Source organism: Heterodontus francisci, chromosome 20, assembly GCF_036365525.1.
Source record: "Heterodontus francisci isolate sHetFra1 chromosome 20, sHetFra1.hap1, whole genome shotgun sequence".
NCBI classification, from domain to species: Eukaryota; Metazoa; Chordata; class Chondrichthyes; order Heterodontiformes; family Heterodontidae; genus Heterodontus; species Heterodontus francisci.
Window position 1 is genome coordinate 63349778 of NC_090390.1, and position 19321 is coordinate 63369098.

Below are 19321 nucleotides of genomic sequence, written 5' to 3' on the forward strand. Positions count from 1 at the left end.
TAGTTCCAGAGACAAATGAAGATTTTATTCTGATTTTTTGCTTTCCCTTCCATTTTTGGTTTCTTTTCCCAAAGAGAATAGTTGAATTTCCTGTGCCCTCTTATACATATTTCACCTTGCGTATTATATATTTTTACACAAGTTATTGTTTTCTCAGCTTTAAATAACACGGGTCCCCTTTCCAGAGAACGTTTCTCACCCTGCTGATGCATGGTCCAAAAATGTCTCTGGTTGGATAGAGTACTGTTTCATGCATCGAGAAAGAATATCCATAATAGCCCAGTTATTGAACACAGTTCACATTGATGTACGACTGGTAGAAAGTAAAGCTTAAGATGGCCCCAGTGGTCTGTTGGACTGCCTACTTTCATTGTTAATCTTCCTGGTGGAGCTATCAGCTGCCTGATAACAATGGAATTTAACCTGCATTAAGCTGGGGTGAGCAGAGCTCCGTTTTCCCTGGGCCAAGGACAACCCTGAAGCCAGCAGTGTAACATGAAGTAACTGGTGTTGCACTGTTTTAAACTAGTAGCAGTGTCAATAGTATCTGTAGTATAACAACAATAGCTTTGCATGTACTTATGAATGTGTTTTCTGTCTAGTTCCAATATATTCCATTACGTTAGGTCAAAAAGGAATATACATATATGATACAAAATTACTGACTCATCAGCTTTTAAAAAAAAAATCATATTTTAGATTCACCTGTGGCATTTTTTTAAATTCATTCATGGGATGTGGGCGTCACTGGCCAGGCCAGCATTTATTGCCCATCCCCAATTGCCCTTGAGAAGGTGGTGGTGAGCTGTATAAACCATTCCCTTGCATATTGAATAGCCAAGTGATCCATCCCCCGGCCTTTGTCAATACAATATTTTATAACTGGTCACAGGACATTTTGGGAAATGTGCACGGTTGGCCTTCCAATTACATATGAGGAGGAATGAAGATTTCCCCTGTGCTAGATGCAGTAACATCTTAAAGCATTTATGAAAATTCAGAATTTTGCTACACCAGGTTCACAGAAAACCTTTGGATGAGATTTTTTAAATCTGCATCCCTCCACTCCTTTGAGAAAACCAAATCTGAACTCGGGCAAAGTGTATTGAGACTCCAAGCATCTGCTTTCACTGGGTGTGGGAGATCATTTAAGGTCTTTTTAACAGATGTGTGCCCTTGTGGTGTGGAGTGTTGCGTCATTGTGAATCTCAAACCTTGTGTGACAATGCTTTCACTAAGTTGGTATCAACCTTTACAAATCTATTTAATTTAGCAATGTTACGGAAGAAACAAAGCTGGAAAAATTGGATGTTACCGTTTGCCGAGATGATATCAAAAACAACCTATCATTTGAACAAGTAAATGACAAAGTCTGGTAAGTAACTGTCAGTGTTTTATTCCAGTGTTTTTTTAAAAAAACACATCAAATTAAATTATGCAGTTACAAAAGTTGTTTCTTGTTAATTATCACTGAATGTGAAGTTGTTAATCACTGTCTAATTTCAAAATAAATATATTTTAATTGCATTTCCTCAGAGTTAAAAAAAAGTTTGCACAGGCAGTGTTGCTCAGCACATTCCCTGACATTGGGGGTGGGGATGCAAAAAAGGTCTATAGAAGCCTGGCTTGTACTGGTGGACTGAACAGGCCTGATAAAATGGCAACCTGTGGCATCCAGCACTACTGACAGTGGTCGATCGCAGGGGGAGATAGGAGCAGTCCTTGGGCTGGGTCATAGGCACATAGGAACAGAGGTGGGCCATATAGCCCATCATGTCTGCTCTTCCATTCAATTAGATCATGGCTGTTCATCTACCTCAACGCCGCTTTCCTGTGCTATCCCTATATCCCTTGATGTTATTAGTATCCAGATATCTACTGATTTCTGTCTTGAACATGCTCAATGATTGCTCCAGAGGGCTGTGAAACTCAGAGAATTCCAAAGATTCACCACCCTCTGAGTAAAGAAATTCCTCCTCATCTTAGTCTTAAATGGCTTACCCCTTATTCTGAGACTATGTCCCCTGGTTTTAGACTAACCAGCCAGGGGAACCATCCTATCTACATCCACCCTGTAAGAATTTTGTAAATTTCAATAAGATCATCTCTCATTCTTCAAAACTGTGGAGAATACAGAACTCTCCTCCTTAGATAATGCCAGCATCCCAGGGATTAGTCTGGTTAAACACCATTGCACTCCCTCTATGGAAAGTATAACTTTCCTTAGATAAGGAGACCAACTGTACACAATACTCCAGGTGCGGTTTCACCAAGGCTCTATACAATTGCAGCAAGACATTTTTACCCCTGTACGCAAATCCCCTTGCGATGAAGGTCAACATACCATGTGCCTTCCAAATTGCTTCCTGCACCTGCATGGTAGCTTTTACTGACTCATGAACAAGGACACTCGGGTCCCTTTGGACATCAACACTTCCCAACCACTCACCGTTTAAGAAATACTCTTGTCTTTCTGTTTTTTTTCTACCAAAGTGGATCACTTCACACTTATTGACATTATATTCCATCTGCCATGTTCTTGCCCGTTCACTTAGCCTGTCCAAGACCCCTTGAAGCCTCCTTGCATCATCCTCACAACTTATATTCCCACCTAGTTTTGTGTCATCAGCAAATTTGGAAATGTTACATTTGGTCCTCCCATTCAAATCATTTATATAGATTGTGAACAGCTGTGGCCCAAGCACTAATCCTTGCAGTACCCCACCAGTAACAGCCTGCCATCCTGAGAATGACCCATTTATTCTTACTCTCTGTTTCTGTCTATTAACCAGTTTTCAATCCATAGCAATATATTACCCCCAATCCCATGTGCTCTAATTTTGTTTACTAATCTCCTGTGTGGGACCTTTATGAAAAGCCTTCTTAAACTCCAAATGCACCATACCTACTGATTCTCCTTTATCTATGCTACAAGTAACATCCTCCAAAAACTCCAGCAGGTTTGTCAAACACAATTTCCCTTTCATAAATCCATGTTGATTCTGCCCAATTATTTTCTGTATCTAGTTTTAACATCCTTTATAATTGAGTCTATGTCTCCATGCTGCTTTGTGTATGTTATAAAAAGTGCGGCCTGGGTTGCTTACAGCAGGAGCTTTGAAATATAAATGCAGAATTAATGACTAGAAAATTGTGAGTTTTCTTATTAAAGCAATTCACACAACATGTGATTTGTTTACAATGGTAATCTATATCCTACTGAGCTGAAGGGACAGATTTTCTTCTTGCACAAGTGGGTCTGAATTTATCAGCCCTCTAGGAATGGGCAGGGAAGCGAGAGGGGGGGGCCCATAAAATAGGGAGGGAGGTGGACTGCCCGTCACCTTCCTGATGCTGTTGAATTTTGTCAGGGTCAGGGAAGGCCGAGGACGTATTTTACCAGTGGCTGGTGGGAGACTGCCCAGTAGAATCAGGCAGCCTCCCTGCCAGCTGTGGCAGTGGTGGGTTGGTCTCCTGCTTGGGCATTCTGTGGCCCATGGAAAGCCCTTAGTGGCAAAGGCTGCTCCTGCGCCACCACCCCAACCAGTGCCTGCCTGACTGACTTCAGCAAGCCCACCCCACTTACCTGCACTCCAGGCTGCGAGCACTGCTCCTGGTCCTGGGCCTACTGCAGTCCCAGCAGTGGCCACTGCTCCCTGTGGCACTGCTGGGATTACTGAGCTGCCAGCCCTCTGATTGGCCAGCAGCTCTTGGAGGTGGGATCCCTGTCCTTAAAGGGTCAGGCACCCCAGCGCCAGGCAGTTACCTGCCTGAGCGGCATAAAATGCAGCCGGGGGTCCCCCAGAGTGCCTTGTCACGGCGCCCCTATGCTGTTCTTACCTGGCGTCGGGACCCCCGCCACCTGCATAAAATTCAGCCCATGGTTGTAAACAATTGCCTGGGTGGAGTGCATTGAGAAAAATCAGGAAGCGAGAATCATAGACTTATAATAAAGCCTGCAGATTTCTCTTAGTTTAAAGGAACGAACCAAATTTCAGTCTGGGTCCTTTTTTACAGAGGTGTGATTCTCCCCATGCATTTTTCCTCTATGCATTCTACCCAGGAAAAGAAACATTTATATGCAAGAACAAATTCTGCTCTGAAATTTCCCCCCCCCCCCCCCCCACTCCACCCCTTCAAACAGCTTTTAATTTTTCATAAACTACTATCTCCTGTTATCACCAAAACAAAACCAGCTTTGATCATGACTCTGATAGCTGACGTCTTGGGTGCTCAGTAATGAGAAATGATACTGGTGCCACCTTGTGGTTTATTTTACGAGTCACCAGTTCCCAATATGTACATTCTATCGTCTAATTCTGCTCGTGCGTTTCCGTCAAATAAGTCATTTTGTCAGGACTGTGATCAGTGCTCAATAACAAAATTATTCTTCTTGGTGACAGTGTCGCATGTTCAGATAAGAAGTGTGCCTTTAATTATGGAGATCAAATCTTGGCAATCAACAAACTTCAGATCAATGACGTAAAGGAAATGAGCATGTTTGTCAACAAATCGATGGAAGAGCAGGTACATCACATTCTAGCCGTACTGAATGATATCTGCTGTTTACCCATTTTGTGTTGAAAAGTGCCTTGGTAAAAATACAGTAATTTTGTTGGCCTAGAAGATCCTTGAAAACGTGATGGCAGCAAATACCAGAATTACCCGGACGTGGGTGATCCTTTTGGAGTATGTGGGCCCTTTTCTGCACACAGATGGTAGATGCTCACACTACTAGGGCACATCTTATGCACCCATCTGTTCTGGGGTGCTGCAAAATGCAACATTAGGTTCCAATTTGGTGGCTAATTATGTCCCCCAACCCCAGGAAAGAAGAAATCAGTGTCCTCATGACCCCCTTTGTAAGGAACTACATGCAAAAAATTGTTCTCCAACATGCCTTAATTTTCAGTGACCTAGGTTACCAAGGTGGTCCACATGCCCACCAGGCAGGGGGTCAGTATGCCTCGTCACTGCAGGCACAAGCCAATGCAGGGTCTCCCTGCACCAATCCTGCCTCACCCACCCCTCTGCATCACTGGCCTCATAAATGGCAGGTATAAATTCCACCTCATAAGACTGAGTGGGAACTCCGATATTAGGCTGGAGCTCGGCATATCCACACCTCAGCCTATTTCCCAGGCCTTCCGCTGTAAGAGTTGCAGCAGGAGTGCACTGAAAGGTTCAAAGATTTTTGGCCCCTGTATCTGTATGCTGTTCTCCTGCAGTTACCACAATAAGTTACATCACAATTGAAAAAGTCTCTCGGAGGGAGTGGCACATTGCTGTAATTTAGCTATGCATCTGAGATTCCTCGTGTGGGAAGTTACTAATCCCAACCACACTGTTGAAAGGTAGCCAAGTGGTTTTGCACAGGAAGGGAGGGCCATTGGGAAACCAGTCACTTCATGCTCTTCTCCCTAAAAGTCTTGTGACTGATTATAGGTTCTGTGCCCCATGAAATATGGGTGAACTTTAGAAAGAGCAGAAAATAGCTCTTAATGTTAATTCTTAAATAGCACAAGGGGAATAAATTGAAAGCATAAGGATACTCCTGCCCTTCAACTACACTACTTAATGTTGAACCATGATAAGCTGATGGGCCTCTGCAGGTTGTCAAAGAACAGAAGTACAGGTGAGAGGTCTTTGCGTTCGTCCAACCTCAGCCTTCTCGAAGTTACCCTTTCCGCCATCGCAGTATCCAACTTCCTCTGCAAATGACTCCAAGGTTTTTGCTCCGATCACCCTGCCCGGAACTCTTTGCCAATTGCTAATTGCAGTTGTTGATTTACAGAATTTCATTTTTATTCAATTAATTTCCCAAGGAAAACTTCATTTAGAAATATCCCTCGGCTACAAAGAGGTCTATTCATTAATATTTGTGTGTCTAAGTTCGTTGGTAGGTTTGGAATGTTTTATTTCATGTCAGTTTATATTGTTCATTTTTAAAATACTGCATTCAGACTATTCACCCAGACTCAATGAGAACAGCAATGGAATATAAGCATGCCAAGGCACCACAATTCCTGTGAATTAGGATGTTTGAGCTGTACGTTTCAATCTTGGCACACAGTCTAAACAGGGTACTTTTCAACAGTCTAAGGCCTTGGAACCAAACTGATGCTATTTATGGCAGTCTCAACTTAACTGGATACTTTTAAGACCTTGTCAGTTTTGTGTCAACTTTGTAAATGGTGAACAGCTACAAAATAGTGCAGATCGAAAGAGACATGGGGGGGCTCCAGGTACATACATCATTACAACGTCATGAACAGGTACAGAAAATGGTCAAAAAGGCCAATGGAATGCTGGCCTTTATATCTAGAGGACTAGAATTCAAGCAGGTATAAGTCATGCTTTAGCTATACAAAGGCCTGGTTAGAACACACCTTAGGAAGGATATATTGGCCTTGGAGGGAGTGCAGGATGGGTTTACCAGAATGATACCTGGATTCCAAGGGTTAAATTACTGGGAGAGATTACACAAACTAGAGTTATATTCCCTGGAATTTAGAAGGTAAGGGGTGACCTGATTGAAGTTTTCAAGATATTAAGGGCAATAGATAGGGAGAAACTATTTCCACTTTTTGAGGAGTTATGAGGAGCTAGGTCACAGATCAGCCACAACCTCACTGAATGGCAGAACAGGCCTGGGGTTAAAGGGCTCATCCTGTTCCGATGTCAGTTTTGGCTCATTGATAGTGCTCTCAGAAAGTTGGGGGTTCAAGTCCCACTCTATGCTGGCACTACAGAGCAGCACTGAGGGATTTAAACCAAGATCCTGTCTGTCCTCTCGGGTGGACATAAAAGATCCCAAGGCACTATTCATAGAAGAACAGGGGAGTTCTCCTGGTGTCCTGGCCAATATTTATTACTCAACCAACATCGCTAAAGAGATTATCTGGTCATTATCTCAAATCTGTATATTGGGCTGTGTGCAAATTGTCTGCCGCATTTCCCTACATTACAATAGTGATTACACCTCAAAGTACTTAATTAGCAGTAAAGCAAGTTGGAATGTCCTGAGGTAATATAGAACTCTATATAAATACATGTTCTTCCTTTTTGTTTTAGTCTGAATGTAGGACAAGATTTTATTCAATGACTTATTGGTTGAAATATTTCATGTGATTTTCCTCTGCTTTGTCCTTGGAGAAAGCTTATTTCTCGGGTGGAAAGCAGAGGGAAAACAGGCCTACTTCCTGGAGTTCTTCCAAGCAGAACATTGGCTAAAGTAGGTGTGGATATGGTGATTATATGGAAATGAGGCAAGAGTAATATCATCACACTTCTCACCTCATTTCCTGGGTCTCCATTCAGCAATTGCCCAAACTTAGGCTGTGGGTTTTTGATACAGATCAGCTCTTTCTCAATCAGATGATCTGAGAAAGAGCTGAGAGCAAAGTACTAGAGGCTGAAAAAATTAAAGCGTCCTTTTATGGTTTAGTTAAAACCAGCTTGGAACAATTACTTTCCTCACCTAGCCCCTTGCAAAAGATGAGCTTGTGCCAGAGCAACGTGGGGCTTTTCAGAACTAATCTGCACTCAGAAATACAGCTGGGATTCAGATCAGATAAGGTAGAGTGGAAGCAAACCCTAGAGAACAGTAACTTGCACTTATACAGCCAAGACTCCTTCAACAGCACCTTCCAAACCCATGACCTCTGCCACCTAGAAGGACAAGGGCAGCAGATGCATGGGAACACCACCACCTGCAGGTTCCCCTCCAAATCACTCACCATCTTGACTTGGAAATATATCGCGATTCCTTCACTGGTGCTGGGTCAAGATCCTGGAACTCCCTCCCTAACAGCACTGCGGGTGTACCAACACCACATGGACTGCAGAGGTTCACGAAGGTGGCTGACCTTCTCAAAGTCAAGTAGGGATGGACAATAAATGCTGGCCTTGCCAGCAATGCCCACGTCCCAAGAATGAATAGAAAAAAATAAAGAACATCCCAAAGAAATTTACAGAGTGGCATATGGAAATAACATGCCAAGCCAGTGAAGGAGAAATTAGAGGGGGTAACTAAAAGCTTAGCTCAAGAAATGAAGGCTGAGGAGATTTTGTAAGAGGTAGAGTTTTAAGGAGGGAATTTCAGAGATTAGGCTGGATTCAGAGGAATAGAGAGTATGGGAGGGGGGTACGTAGAGTTGGAGAAGGTTGTGGATATAGAATGGAGTGAGGCAGCAGAGGGATTTAAAGATGGAGAAGAATTTTGCATTCAGATTGATAAAACACTAAAACTGCATGATTCAAATATTTTGCTTGTTACCTGTTAACATGAGAGCAAGTACATTGGGTGTATTTCTGGAACTGTAGCTTAACAAAAATGATTCTTGCCCCAGGTGACAGTCACTATATTGCGACTACCTGAAGAACTAAAATTCAGCAGTGAAGAGTATAATGGAGTTGTATGGAACAATAAAGAAAACTAATAAAATGTAAGTAGTATCTACCCATTCATTAGGCAATAGAAAATTAACCTATATATAATTGAGCTTTTATATTCAGAAGACCACTTTAGTGTTAGTGGGTTATTCCTTTATCTGCAAGTCCTAATGTCTCACAGCTACTGATTTCTGCGCATCAGGGTGCAGAATGATAGAACCACATCTCACTAGAAAGTTCTACTTACAGCAGTAGTGTTGGTACATTTTAGCAGCATCATTACTGAAATGGTTCTATTGGATGCAGAACATCTTTCTTTCGGTTTGCTTTGGCTTTTTTTTAGGGTACCTTCCAATAAAAGACATGCACTTTATTCCTTCAATGTGAGTAAATTTACACACCTAAGGCTGGAGCAGGAGAGTGTTCTAGGAGTCATAGTTCATAAAGTCGGTCCATGACCACTGTCGCAAGGCTGCAGAGAAAGCAAATAGGGTGTTGCAATGAATAGCTAGGTAGTTAAATAGAAATATTTGCAAACGATTAAGATGGAAATTGAGAACTGTGGATGCTCTGTCGTTGTGTATATTCAAGACAGAGGCTGATAACTTTTTGGCTACTATGGGAATTAAGTGATATAGGGATAATGAGGAAAGTTGAAGCTGAAGTAGAAGATCAGTCATGATCTTATTGAATGGCGGAGCAGACTTGAATAGCCAAATGGCCTACTCCAGCTCCTATTTCTTATTTTTTTATACAAATTTTCTGAAATCTGTTAGGTTCAAAATTTACATATAAAATGTTAAACTATGTGAAAAATGTTTAAGGAAAGTTATGCAAGTTAATTATTTTTTCTTTGTTTGTTGCACAGGGTTGTAATTTGCATTGTGTACAAAGAGCTAATGGTCGTGGAACTGTCAGCGAAGTCGGCATAGATCAAGTTGAGTCATCCAGCAAGAATTCATCAGTATTTGTTTTTAATAATGTGTCCTACTCAACCTTAATACTTTAAATCGTTAACAATTGGTGTTGAAGAGATCTGGGAATCTTGATGTTCCTTCCACTCGTGTGGTCTAAGGGCATAGAAACTTAACACAGGCTCACCATTTGAGCCATCTTAAGTATGCTGGCATTTTCTTTTTTCACCCTGTGACAAATGCTATCAAATATAAAAAAAGTCTTCATTAATATTGAACAACCCTCAGTGATTTATAGGCAGTAACTGTAAAATATCCTATTTAGCCAGTTGTGTTTTTTTTAAATTCCAGTACATTATGTAATTTACTAAAAGGCAATTTAATTATTGAAGAGCAAATCGGGAAGCTTTTTTGATGAGTATTAAGCACATACATACAAATCCATTGTAAAGGTCTTGGTGTGTACCGTGTTTTTTTTTGCTGTTTATACTATTTATTTTTATAGGACAAAATAGAGAGATGTATTAACCTTATTGCTGCTGCTAAAATTTGTCCTTCATTTGCAAAACACAACGTCAGTACTGACATGCACTTTATACTTATCCTCCTCATCCTATTTTTGCAAAATAATATTCATTGCGACATGTTTAGGTACAATTAATAGTCACTACCCTACCATTGTGCATTTCTATTGAGATTAGTTGATACTGTACTTATATTCAAAATTAGTGCAGAATTGGATTAGTACTTGAATTAATGTAGCTGAATTGAAGTTTGATTTTGCTGCTTTATGCTGTAATTTTCATGTCACATTTACACTGTTGTAGCTTAAAATAGTTACAAAGCTCAGAGTGTAATATATGCACCACTGTGCCTCTTTGATTGCTCAATTACTGCCTGAGATTCTTTGGTACTGTGTACCTAAGCAAATGTAATTCCCCAGAATTGACATCCCTCACCTCAATATGCACTAAAACTCTCTGTGCACCTTCTTTAAAAAATATATATATTTAACAAGTAGTCAAGCTTATCAGTTAACTAGTAAATTGCCAGTTTTGAATTCTGCGTATTTTGAATCTGGTACCTTTTTGTATCTGGAGCACATAATCTTAGGTAAAGTACTGAGGGAGAGCTGCATTGTTGAAGGTGCCATTGTTGAGGTGAGATGTTAAACTATCTGCCCTCTCAGGTGGACGTTAAAAGGTCCCATGGCAATATTTGAAGACAATCCTGGCCAATATTTCTTCCTCACCCAAAATCAATCAAAGGCTATGCGGTCATTTATCTCATTGCAGTTTGTGAGATATTGTTTTGCACAAATTGGGCACCATGCTTCCCTATAATAGTGAATGCATATCCTGAGGCCATGAAAAGCAGTATATAGATTGAAATTCTTTACTTTCTATCATTCTATTACAACAATTTGTTTGTTGCCATTATATTTCAAAGCAAAATCTTGAAGAACTAACTTAAAATAACAGAATGTTAGCAACGCTTTTGAATTCTTCTAAGCAAGAAATGTTACTTGAAAATATGAATTGTATAACACTAAGCCTATAGCATTAATGATCAGATTGCAATTGTTTTCTGCAAGTAGCATTACAGTAACTCAGTTGGACTGAGATATAACCATTGTCATAATATATGTGCAAGTATTGTAAATTGAAGTAATGAATCATTGGAATTTTAAAAGTTAGGTTCATTGTGAGCATTGAGGAAATACAACTACTGTATATAATATTTAATAAAGTTTAATATTGATAAAATAAGACCGCATTAGAATATGTTTTTCATGAAGGACATTCTTTTTGAAAATAAAAAAAATCCAACAAATATTTGCGAAATAGCCTTACTATGAACGATAAAATCTGAGAATAATGTGGCCATTCAGAGCTCCATTCTAGCTCAAAATTGTGTGAATGTAATTGAGACGTCAATTACATTCAATGGCAGTTAGCATCTGACATCACTCTGGACTATGCTACATAATGATGCTCACTGAAATATGGTTCATAAGTTTATTTGAGACTATGCTTGGTTAAATTTATAGAAGAAAAAAAGTTGTTGAAGTGGTACAGGTTACATCATAAGATAAAATGTAGCTTAAGTGATGTATAAAAGACCAGTTAAAAGACTGTAATGCAATCCTTTCTCTGACCATTAAGATTGCAATTTGGTGGTTTTAACTCTCACCAACAGGTGGAAACGTGGTAGTAGCAAAGTTAAAATTGAGGCAGTCCACCTAATCACCTAATTTTGGCTCCATGGTCACTTTTCCTGGAGCTTTCCTTTAGCAGTCCAGGCACTTGTCAGATCATATGAGACACATTCATCGATGCAAATCAAGGTTCTATGACACTGCAATCTTGTGAGATGCTGCTACCTTGAACTTTAACCCTCACTCCCCACGACCCCATCCCCCCTCACCACCACCACTGTGATTATAGATTCCCATTCCCTCCCCAGATCTGCCTTCCCATCGGCTGGGTCAGCCTCCAAGCGTCTGATATTGTGCCAACCCAATGCCATCAAACAGCAGTGGGCCATGCATTCAGGATGTGTAGTTCGCTAGCTGCACATTAGTAAACCAAGTTTTCAACCCCAGGGTTCAGGCAGCTGGCCTGCCTACTCTGCTGGCTGACTGCTAGCTAGCTAAAATCTGCCCTATAGTCTTTTAATCACTCCTTTGCACCTGTTATTTATAATGTCTTGGATCAGATTTGTGGTGACAAGTAGCTGTCAGCAGGATGCCACCAGTTCAAGGCTCTGTGGTTTTGATGTATTATGACATTCATAGAAAGATAGCACAGGATTACAAAGACAAGGACCTAAAGGAGGTGGTAAAAATTCTCTGTAATTTTAGCATTGTAAAGCCCTGTGTGGTATTGCAGTTGTGTGCAGTTCTCCTTATCCCCAGCAGGTGCTGCAGTTACTACATGCTGCAAATATATTCCTTCTCATTACCATAATGTGCGCACATTTTTACAATCAAAACTTGTTTATGCCAGCTTTTAGCGGTGATTATAAATTGTTGTCATTGTTGTTATTCAGAAAAATTGGTTCAAAAGATAATCCCATACAATTCAAAATAACATTAAAAGACCCTGAATGTAGTGCTCTCATAGTCTCTGACTTTTAATGTGAATTTGGTAATTTTGACTTGAATACTTTTTTGGGGGGGGCGGCGGGTGCGGAATATTCATTCCTTTTTGTTTACAAAAATATTAATATTCGACAAAGAATATAGTACTGGCACTGTACTTTATCAGCATGGCTTGGTGATTATCAAAGATTTTAGCCACATCATTTTAATTGCTATAACGGTACACCAGGATTGAGCCATTCTTTATATTGCAGCTAAATTTTTTTGTTTTGTTTTATTTTCACTCCTTCCTAGGTCTATCACGATCATGCTTCCTCCTCCAGCTGGGAGGCTATACTAATCTTGGAAGTAAACTTTCCTGTCCAGCATGAAAACCAACCAGAAAATTGGAACCCTACCCAAGTTCTCCCAACTCTCCAACCTTGGGGGCTGAGGTTAGATGTAGCACTCCTGTTGGTGCCCCATCAGTGATCAGTGAGTTCAGTACAAACCAGGGATCAAATCTATAATCTTTCTAACATGACATAGCTTTCCAACTCAAAGCCTTAAACAGCTGAGTCATCAGCTCTAATGTTGTTTTCTACTCCCAAACCAGTTTTAAAATTCAGCCAGCTACTGGAGTCTTAAGCATTAACCCATCTTAAAAGTCTCACATATGGCACATTGTCAAATGCATTCTGAAAATTCAGGAAAGTTAAGTTCACTGGACGGCTAATGTCTGCTAAAGCATTGCGGTAGACATCAATGTAAACACTAGAACAGCAGCTAAAATCTGACCTTTTCCAATTGTGGGGAGGTCCGTGGCCCCAGGAAACATGACCCCAATCTATCATGTATACACTTGGTGCCATTCTTATGGTGGCAGGTAGTATACCATGCGAGGGCAGGAAACTTCACTAACATTTAAATCAGGCTTCCGCAGCGCAATTGGGAGCCCAATTTAAATTTAACAGTTGCCAGCTGGGTTTCCCAGGACTTGGGAAACCTGACAGTGAAAGGGAGGCAGGAGCTGTTAGCTCCAGAAGTTAAGGGATTTTTACAGCACCCTTTGTGGGCCAGGAAGAGCAAGAGAGCTCTCTTTGGCTCCTCAAGGAAGCTTTGGTCTCCCATGTGCTGATCGCAGGCTGATCGCAGGTTCTTTCTCTCCCCTCTCCCACCCACATCGCGGTCAGCGGCCTCGGCCCACAAGCCACGATCTGTAGATCCAGCTGCATACCCAATCTTTTTCTTCCTGCAGCCAAGCCCTGATCTCTCATTCCCTCCCTCCCTCCCCATTGCCAGGAACTGTCCCCAAGGGTCCCCCCGGCTGTGGCCTCCTGCCACTTCTTTTCCCATCTGTCAGTGGCCAGTCTGTCAATTTGGCTAGCTGCTGGGTGAGAAATGGAAGAAATGAAGTCTAAGACCTGCTGCTAAATTTGGCAGATTGCCACGTGTCCAGCCTTGCTGGGTTTTCACCGCGCTCCCTCACTGCCTACCTGCATACATCAGGCCTGGAGTTTCAGCCCAGCATCAGTTTAAATAAATACTGGAGGACACCTCAAGCATCTTGTGCTATTTTATATTCCCCCACCTCTATCGGCATCTGTTTTGAACAGATAAAATTCCGGCCTATGTTTCTATCACCGCCGGTGTTGCATCATTGGGTGGAATCTTATACCCTTTGAAGTCCCCGTCTTTGCGTGAGAGGGAGAGAGAGCGAGACAGAGAGATGCTGTCTTCCTTCAAGTTCAGTTGCAGTCTGACTCAAACTGTTCTGTGAGCACAATTCAAACTGAAAGTTAGCCAGCAGGTTAGTCATGTGACTAACTCCTAATTTGGGAACGACTTCTCCTGCAGTTTGTGGATTGTCCATCTTAGCAGACACCCTCAGTAGTGGGGGGGGGGGGGGGGGGAGGGGGAGGTGGCAGCGGGAAGGATGCAGGAATGGAATACTGGCTTTTTACACATTCAATCTCTGGTGTTCCAATCCATTTGGGTTAATTGAATCAGGGAGCAGTTCCATTGTCTTCTCCAGGCAACTGTCTCTTAGAATGCAAATATTTCCAGCCACTGTCCTTTTAAAATGCAGGTACAGCCATATTCCGGTCCAGTAAGAGTTTACAAATTAATGTTCCATATGGAAATTAATATGCCTCATTCTTGGCAGGTATGATTTTCCTCACACCTCCACATCCAGCAGAATGAAAAGGAATTTTTAGAAGAGCATTTCATTAAAAGAGAATAGAGAGGCGTAAGTACAGGAAAACACACATGCATCTCTCTCATTCATTCTCATTCATTCAGAAATCTTAAAAATTGTAACAGCCTGACTTTTCTTGGTAGCAGTGTTGCTTTAAACTGCCTCTTTTGGCATCCCAATAAACATGTGATTTTTGGGGAAGTTTTTCAGTTTGCACACTTCCATGAATGCCCAGGTTGTTCCTGTTGGCATCTGCAGGGTTAGATTTAATTAACCCTAGATTGGAGTTCTGCTCAGGAGAGCCAGTAGTGGTTGGATCCATTTTGAACTCCCTTTCAGTGCTTTGATGAGTCATGCAAGGGCTTTTCACCTTAGGGGATGGTTGGTTCACTTTCTCCTGGCAGTGGGGGAGGATTCCTTGCTAATCTTCCCTTTGTCCTCTGAGACACTCCTGCTTGCAGGTATTTGTTCATATTCTACTGCACTCCCCTGCGGCACTTCGACTAGGTGAGGGATCAGCCTTACGGTTTCTCTGCCCTCTTGAGGACTTTCTTTGTCTCTGCAGGTTCCTGTAAATGCTGTTAGCAACTCTGGTGGGGTGTTTCTGGTGTCTGCATTTACATAGGGGGATGTGGGGTCTAATGTTTCAAACATTTCAGGTTTGGTTGACCGGACAGTAGGGGGTTTCCATTTGGGATTCCTCTTGGATCTCCTTTAACCTGTCCTCTTTGTCCCTTTTTCCCCTTTCCTCTTTAACCTTTTGCCAGCCTTGTGCCTACTTGTCCCCTTTTGCACTTCGCAGGGGTCCCTTACAGTTCACCAGCCCTCTGTTGGAGGATCCTCCAAACAGGACTTAGGGGTGCAGATGTCACTGTAGGTTAGGGTTTCCCCTCAACCTGGTACATGTGGCAACTCCTACAGTACTCCACCACATCTTTGTGGAGTTTTGGCCAGTCAAACTGCTGTCTTATGCGGGCTTTAGTTTTTCGTATACTGGCATATACAGTCACTGTAATCTCATGGGCCGTTTTTAATATTTCTCTCCAGTACCTCTGCAGCATCACTACCTGGTGAACCACTGCCCACTTCTTGCTCTCAGGTCTGCAAGGTGAGCTCCACTTCCTCATCAGTACCTCATTCTTTAAATAGTCGCAGTCAGGGACTCCCTCTGCTTCCATTTCAGACTGGGCAGCCTGTGCTAACTCTCGCAATACTGGGTCGGCTCGCTGAGCCTCGTCGAGGGAAGATTCATTTAATTCATTCCCTGGGTCTTCTAACTTTCCAAAGACAGTCTCAGACAGACAGACCTCATGGTCATGTGCCTGCAGTGGCAATTCAGTCCCCTCTGGGGGAGCTGGTTTGATCATGGGCCCATTCACTACACATTCAGGGAAACAGCAGGGGACTGTCTCCTGCCACTGCCCTGTCTCTCTGACCTCCTACGGTCTCTCTTCACTACTGGGAAAGCTACCATCTTCGCACCACCACCCACCCACCGCCCCCCCACTCCCTCCCCCCCGGCCAGATCATTACCTACGAGCAGGTCAACCCAGTCTACAGGCAAACTAGGGACAATCCCTATAGTCACCGGTCCCGAAACTAGGTCGCACTCCAAGTGCACCTGACATAAAGGTACAGGCATACACTGCCCTCCAATGCTATTCACCACCATTCTGGTATTTACTGCATTCTCTGGAGGAAAGGTCAGGCCTTTTCACAGTAAGAGACATCTAGTGGCCCCAGTGGCCCTGAGGATTACTATGGGCTTGCTTGCCCCACTCGAGGGGTATAGGGATACTCTCCCTTTCGACAAAAAATCCTAATAATCTTCAGGAATCCTATTAAATTTTCCTGCACCTACAGCAGTATGCTTCTTAGTCTTACTACTGCTGCAGTTAAAGCCACAGCTTGTTCTGCTGTGCTTTCCATCAGGGTCCCTTCTCCTGCACTGAGCGTGTGTGCCCTGATTAACCCTACAGGCTTTCCCCATGGTTTCCAGCAGTCAGCTCTTAGATGACCTGCTTTATTACAATGGAAGCACACAGGTCTCCGGGTCTCACTCCTACTTACAGCACTATCCTTTTTGACTGGAGGAGGGCCCCCTGAGTCTGCTGCTTTACTCTCTCTCTCCCAGAACTGCTTGGACTTCTATCACCTTCCCACCCTTTGTCCTTTTCAGATTTTTGCCAGTGATTAGGAAAGGTTCTCCCCCGGGGAACCGACTTATAGATGAGAGCAAACTCATCAGCCAGAACTGCGGCTTGCCTGGCTCTATGAACTGTCTGTTCCTCTACATGTGTCTTTATGGAGAGTGGGAGAGAGTTTTTAAATTCCTCTAGCAAAATGACCTCTCTGAGATTTTCATAGCTGGGCTGCACTTTAAGAGCCCTCAGCCACCGGTCAAAAGCCAGCTGTTTACTTCTCTCAAACTCCAGGTAGGTTTGATCAGCTTGCTTCTTGAGGGTTCGAAATTTTTGGAAATAGCTTCTGGTACTAGCTCATGTGCCCCAAGGATAGCATTTATTGTCAGTTCATAATTGGAGGAACTCTCATCTGGCAACGTGGAATAAATCTCATGGGCTTTTTCAGTTAACTTACTTTGTAACAGAAGAGCCCAAGTCTCAGTTGGCAACTTTAACTGCCTTGCAAGTTTTTCAAAAGATACAAAAAATGGTTCAGCATCTCCCTCACTGAATTTTGGGATCAGTTGAGTAAATTTTAACAATTCGGTACCCAGCCCTGAATTACGATCCTCCATATTGGCCATGCTTTCACTGGGGTTACTCTGTCGCCCCCGAGTTAACTCAAGCCGCCTCAGCTATCTCTTCTCACGTTCCTTCTGTAAGGTTCTTTCTCTTTCTCTCTCCTCTCTTGCTTTCTCTCTCTCCTCTCTCTCTTTTTTTTTCTCCTGTCTCTCTCTTTTCCTGTCTTCGAATGCAAGTTTCCTCTGTTCCAATTGTATCTTTGCTAGAGTCAAGGTCCTGTAGCTTTTTTTCCAGGAAGATGTGGTTTGCCTTTAAGGCTTGCAAAGGATAAGTGTTGCTTTAAGAAGCAGTAAGCCTCAGGAGTTATAGGAAGGTGCATTTCATTGCCTTAGAAACAACCATTTGGAGACTGCGATTCGAAGGGTGCATTCTCGTTACCATAGATACAGCCACTGGGAGTGAGTATTAAGCGATACATTTGTTACAATTCAATTTTGAACTGGCTTTTTAGTTGAAGACAGTTTGTTCTAACAGAACAGAGACACAGAGGACACAGTCAAACAGCTGTGATGTTTAGCACCTGAAAAAAGAGCTCTCAACCATTTAAACTGAAGGAATAGGGATTTTAGTCTGTTTAATTATTATCTCTCCAAGTTCTAAAAAAAAGTCAAGCCAAAACGGAGATCTCTGATAATTTGAACTGAAGGAAGGGAAATTAGACTGTCACAATCTTTTATCCCTCAAAAACTCTAAAGTCAGATTGATTCGATTGAAAGTGTTTGCAAGTCATTAATTGTTGAAATTCGCTGGAGAAGGAAAGCATCACCTGTTGCTGGCGTTAGACTACGGACTGTTCTACTGTGGAAGAATCTTTTTTCCACATTGGATGACTGTGAGGACTTCAAGCAACATTCTGTGAGGACTTCAAGCAACATTGGACTGTAAATTTTCAAGGACTCTTATTTTTTCTATTTTAAATGTTGTTTATATTTTCATAGTGTTTAAGAATTTAGTTCTTATAATTAAAGAGTTAATTTGTTGATTTAAAGACATCTGGTTTGGTTAGCCTTATTTGGGGGTTGATAGATAGTACAATTTGGCTGGGTCTTTCTCTAATTTGGAAAGTTTTAAATGATATGTTAGGCGATCTGTGGAGCGATGGGATTGAATGCATTTCTCCCACCACAATCAGAATTGTATATTTTGATTGGGGGCTTTGACTGGAGCAGTCGGTCATAACAGCTAGCAATACCCTGTCAGAGTCTATTTCTAACCCTGCTTCTGCTTCTTCAGATTCAGGGGAAAAATGGTTGGCCACTAATCTTAGAAGTTCAGACTTTCTAGCCTTGCCACGTACAGTGATCCCACACTACTCAGCCATATTCCTCAACTCCTCTATAGACAGTGCTTTTAACTTGTCCCACGTTACTTCACCCTAGCTTGGGAAGTTACTGGTTTCAGTCACAGACATGTTAGTATTCTGGCACACACAACCACAAGAAAACCAGTATTGAAATCTTATTTCTTTTTGATTGGGATCAATTTGACTTCCCACTTCCAATTTCTCATTTCCCTGTGGGTCGAATCTGGACACTAGCCCCAGATTTCTGTTATGACCAGGTGAGAAAGGGGTCTAGGGGTTCCCTCTCAGCCTTTTCCTGGTTTGACCATAACAGGGTTTAATTTTTAAAACACCGTGTTTTTAGCTTCCCCTCAGTGAATCCTTGTTTACTGCTCTTCAATTGTAATGGCAAAGAAATCAACCAGACAGGTTTTCTTAGATTTAAACAAGAAAGGTGCAGGTTTATTAAACTTAAGACTCTAATTTGGTTAAAGCTACTAAAAATACGCGACGCGACCACGCTAGCATGCATACACGATAAACACACGTGCAGATAGAGATAGAAAAGGAAAAAGAATTAAGGGGAAAGGTTGGAAGCAATAGCTGGAGTTCATTTACTGTCTTTTCAGTTCAACATAAAATCTTTGATTGCAGTTAAATCTTGCTGTCTCATTGGGGCCCAGT

At 42.1% G+C, this 19321-nt stretch overlaps 1 protein-coding gene across 1 annotated transcript in view; it reads left to right on the forward strand.

Moving 5' to 3' along the window:
• Positions 1 to 9586, forward strand: part of LOC137380957 (pleckstrin homology domain-containing family S member 1-like) — a 28914-nt gene extending 19328 nt beyond the window's left edge. The window contains exons 11-14 of the mRNA XM_068053374.1: positions 1274 to 1375; positions 4404 to 4527; positions 8352 to 8447; positions 9263 to 9586. Of these exons, the coding sequence (XP_067909475.1) occupies positions 1274 to 1375; positions 4404 to 4527; positions 8352 to 8441 (316 nt within the window). The 3' untranslated portion in view covers positions 8442 to 8447; positions 9263 to 9586. The remainder of the gene's footprint in view (positions 1 to 1273; positions 1376 to 4403; positions 4528 to 8351; positions 8448 to 9262) is intronic.
• Positions 9587 to 19321: the final 9735 nt, after the last annotated feature.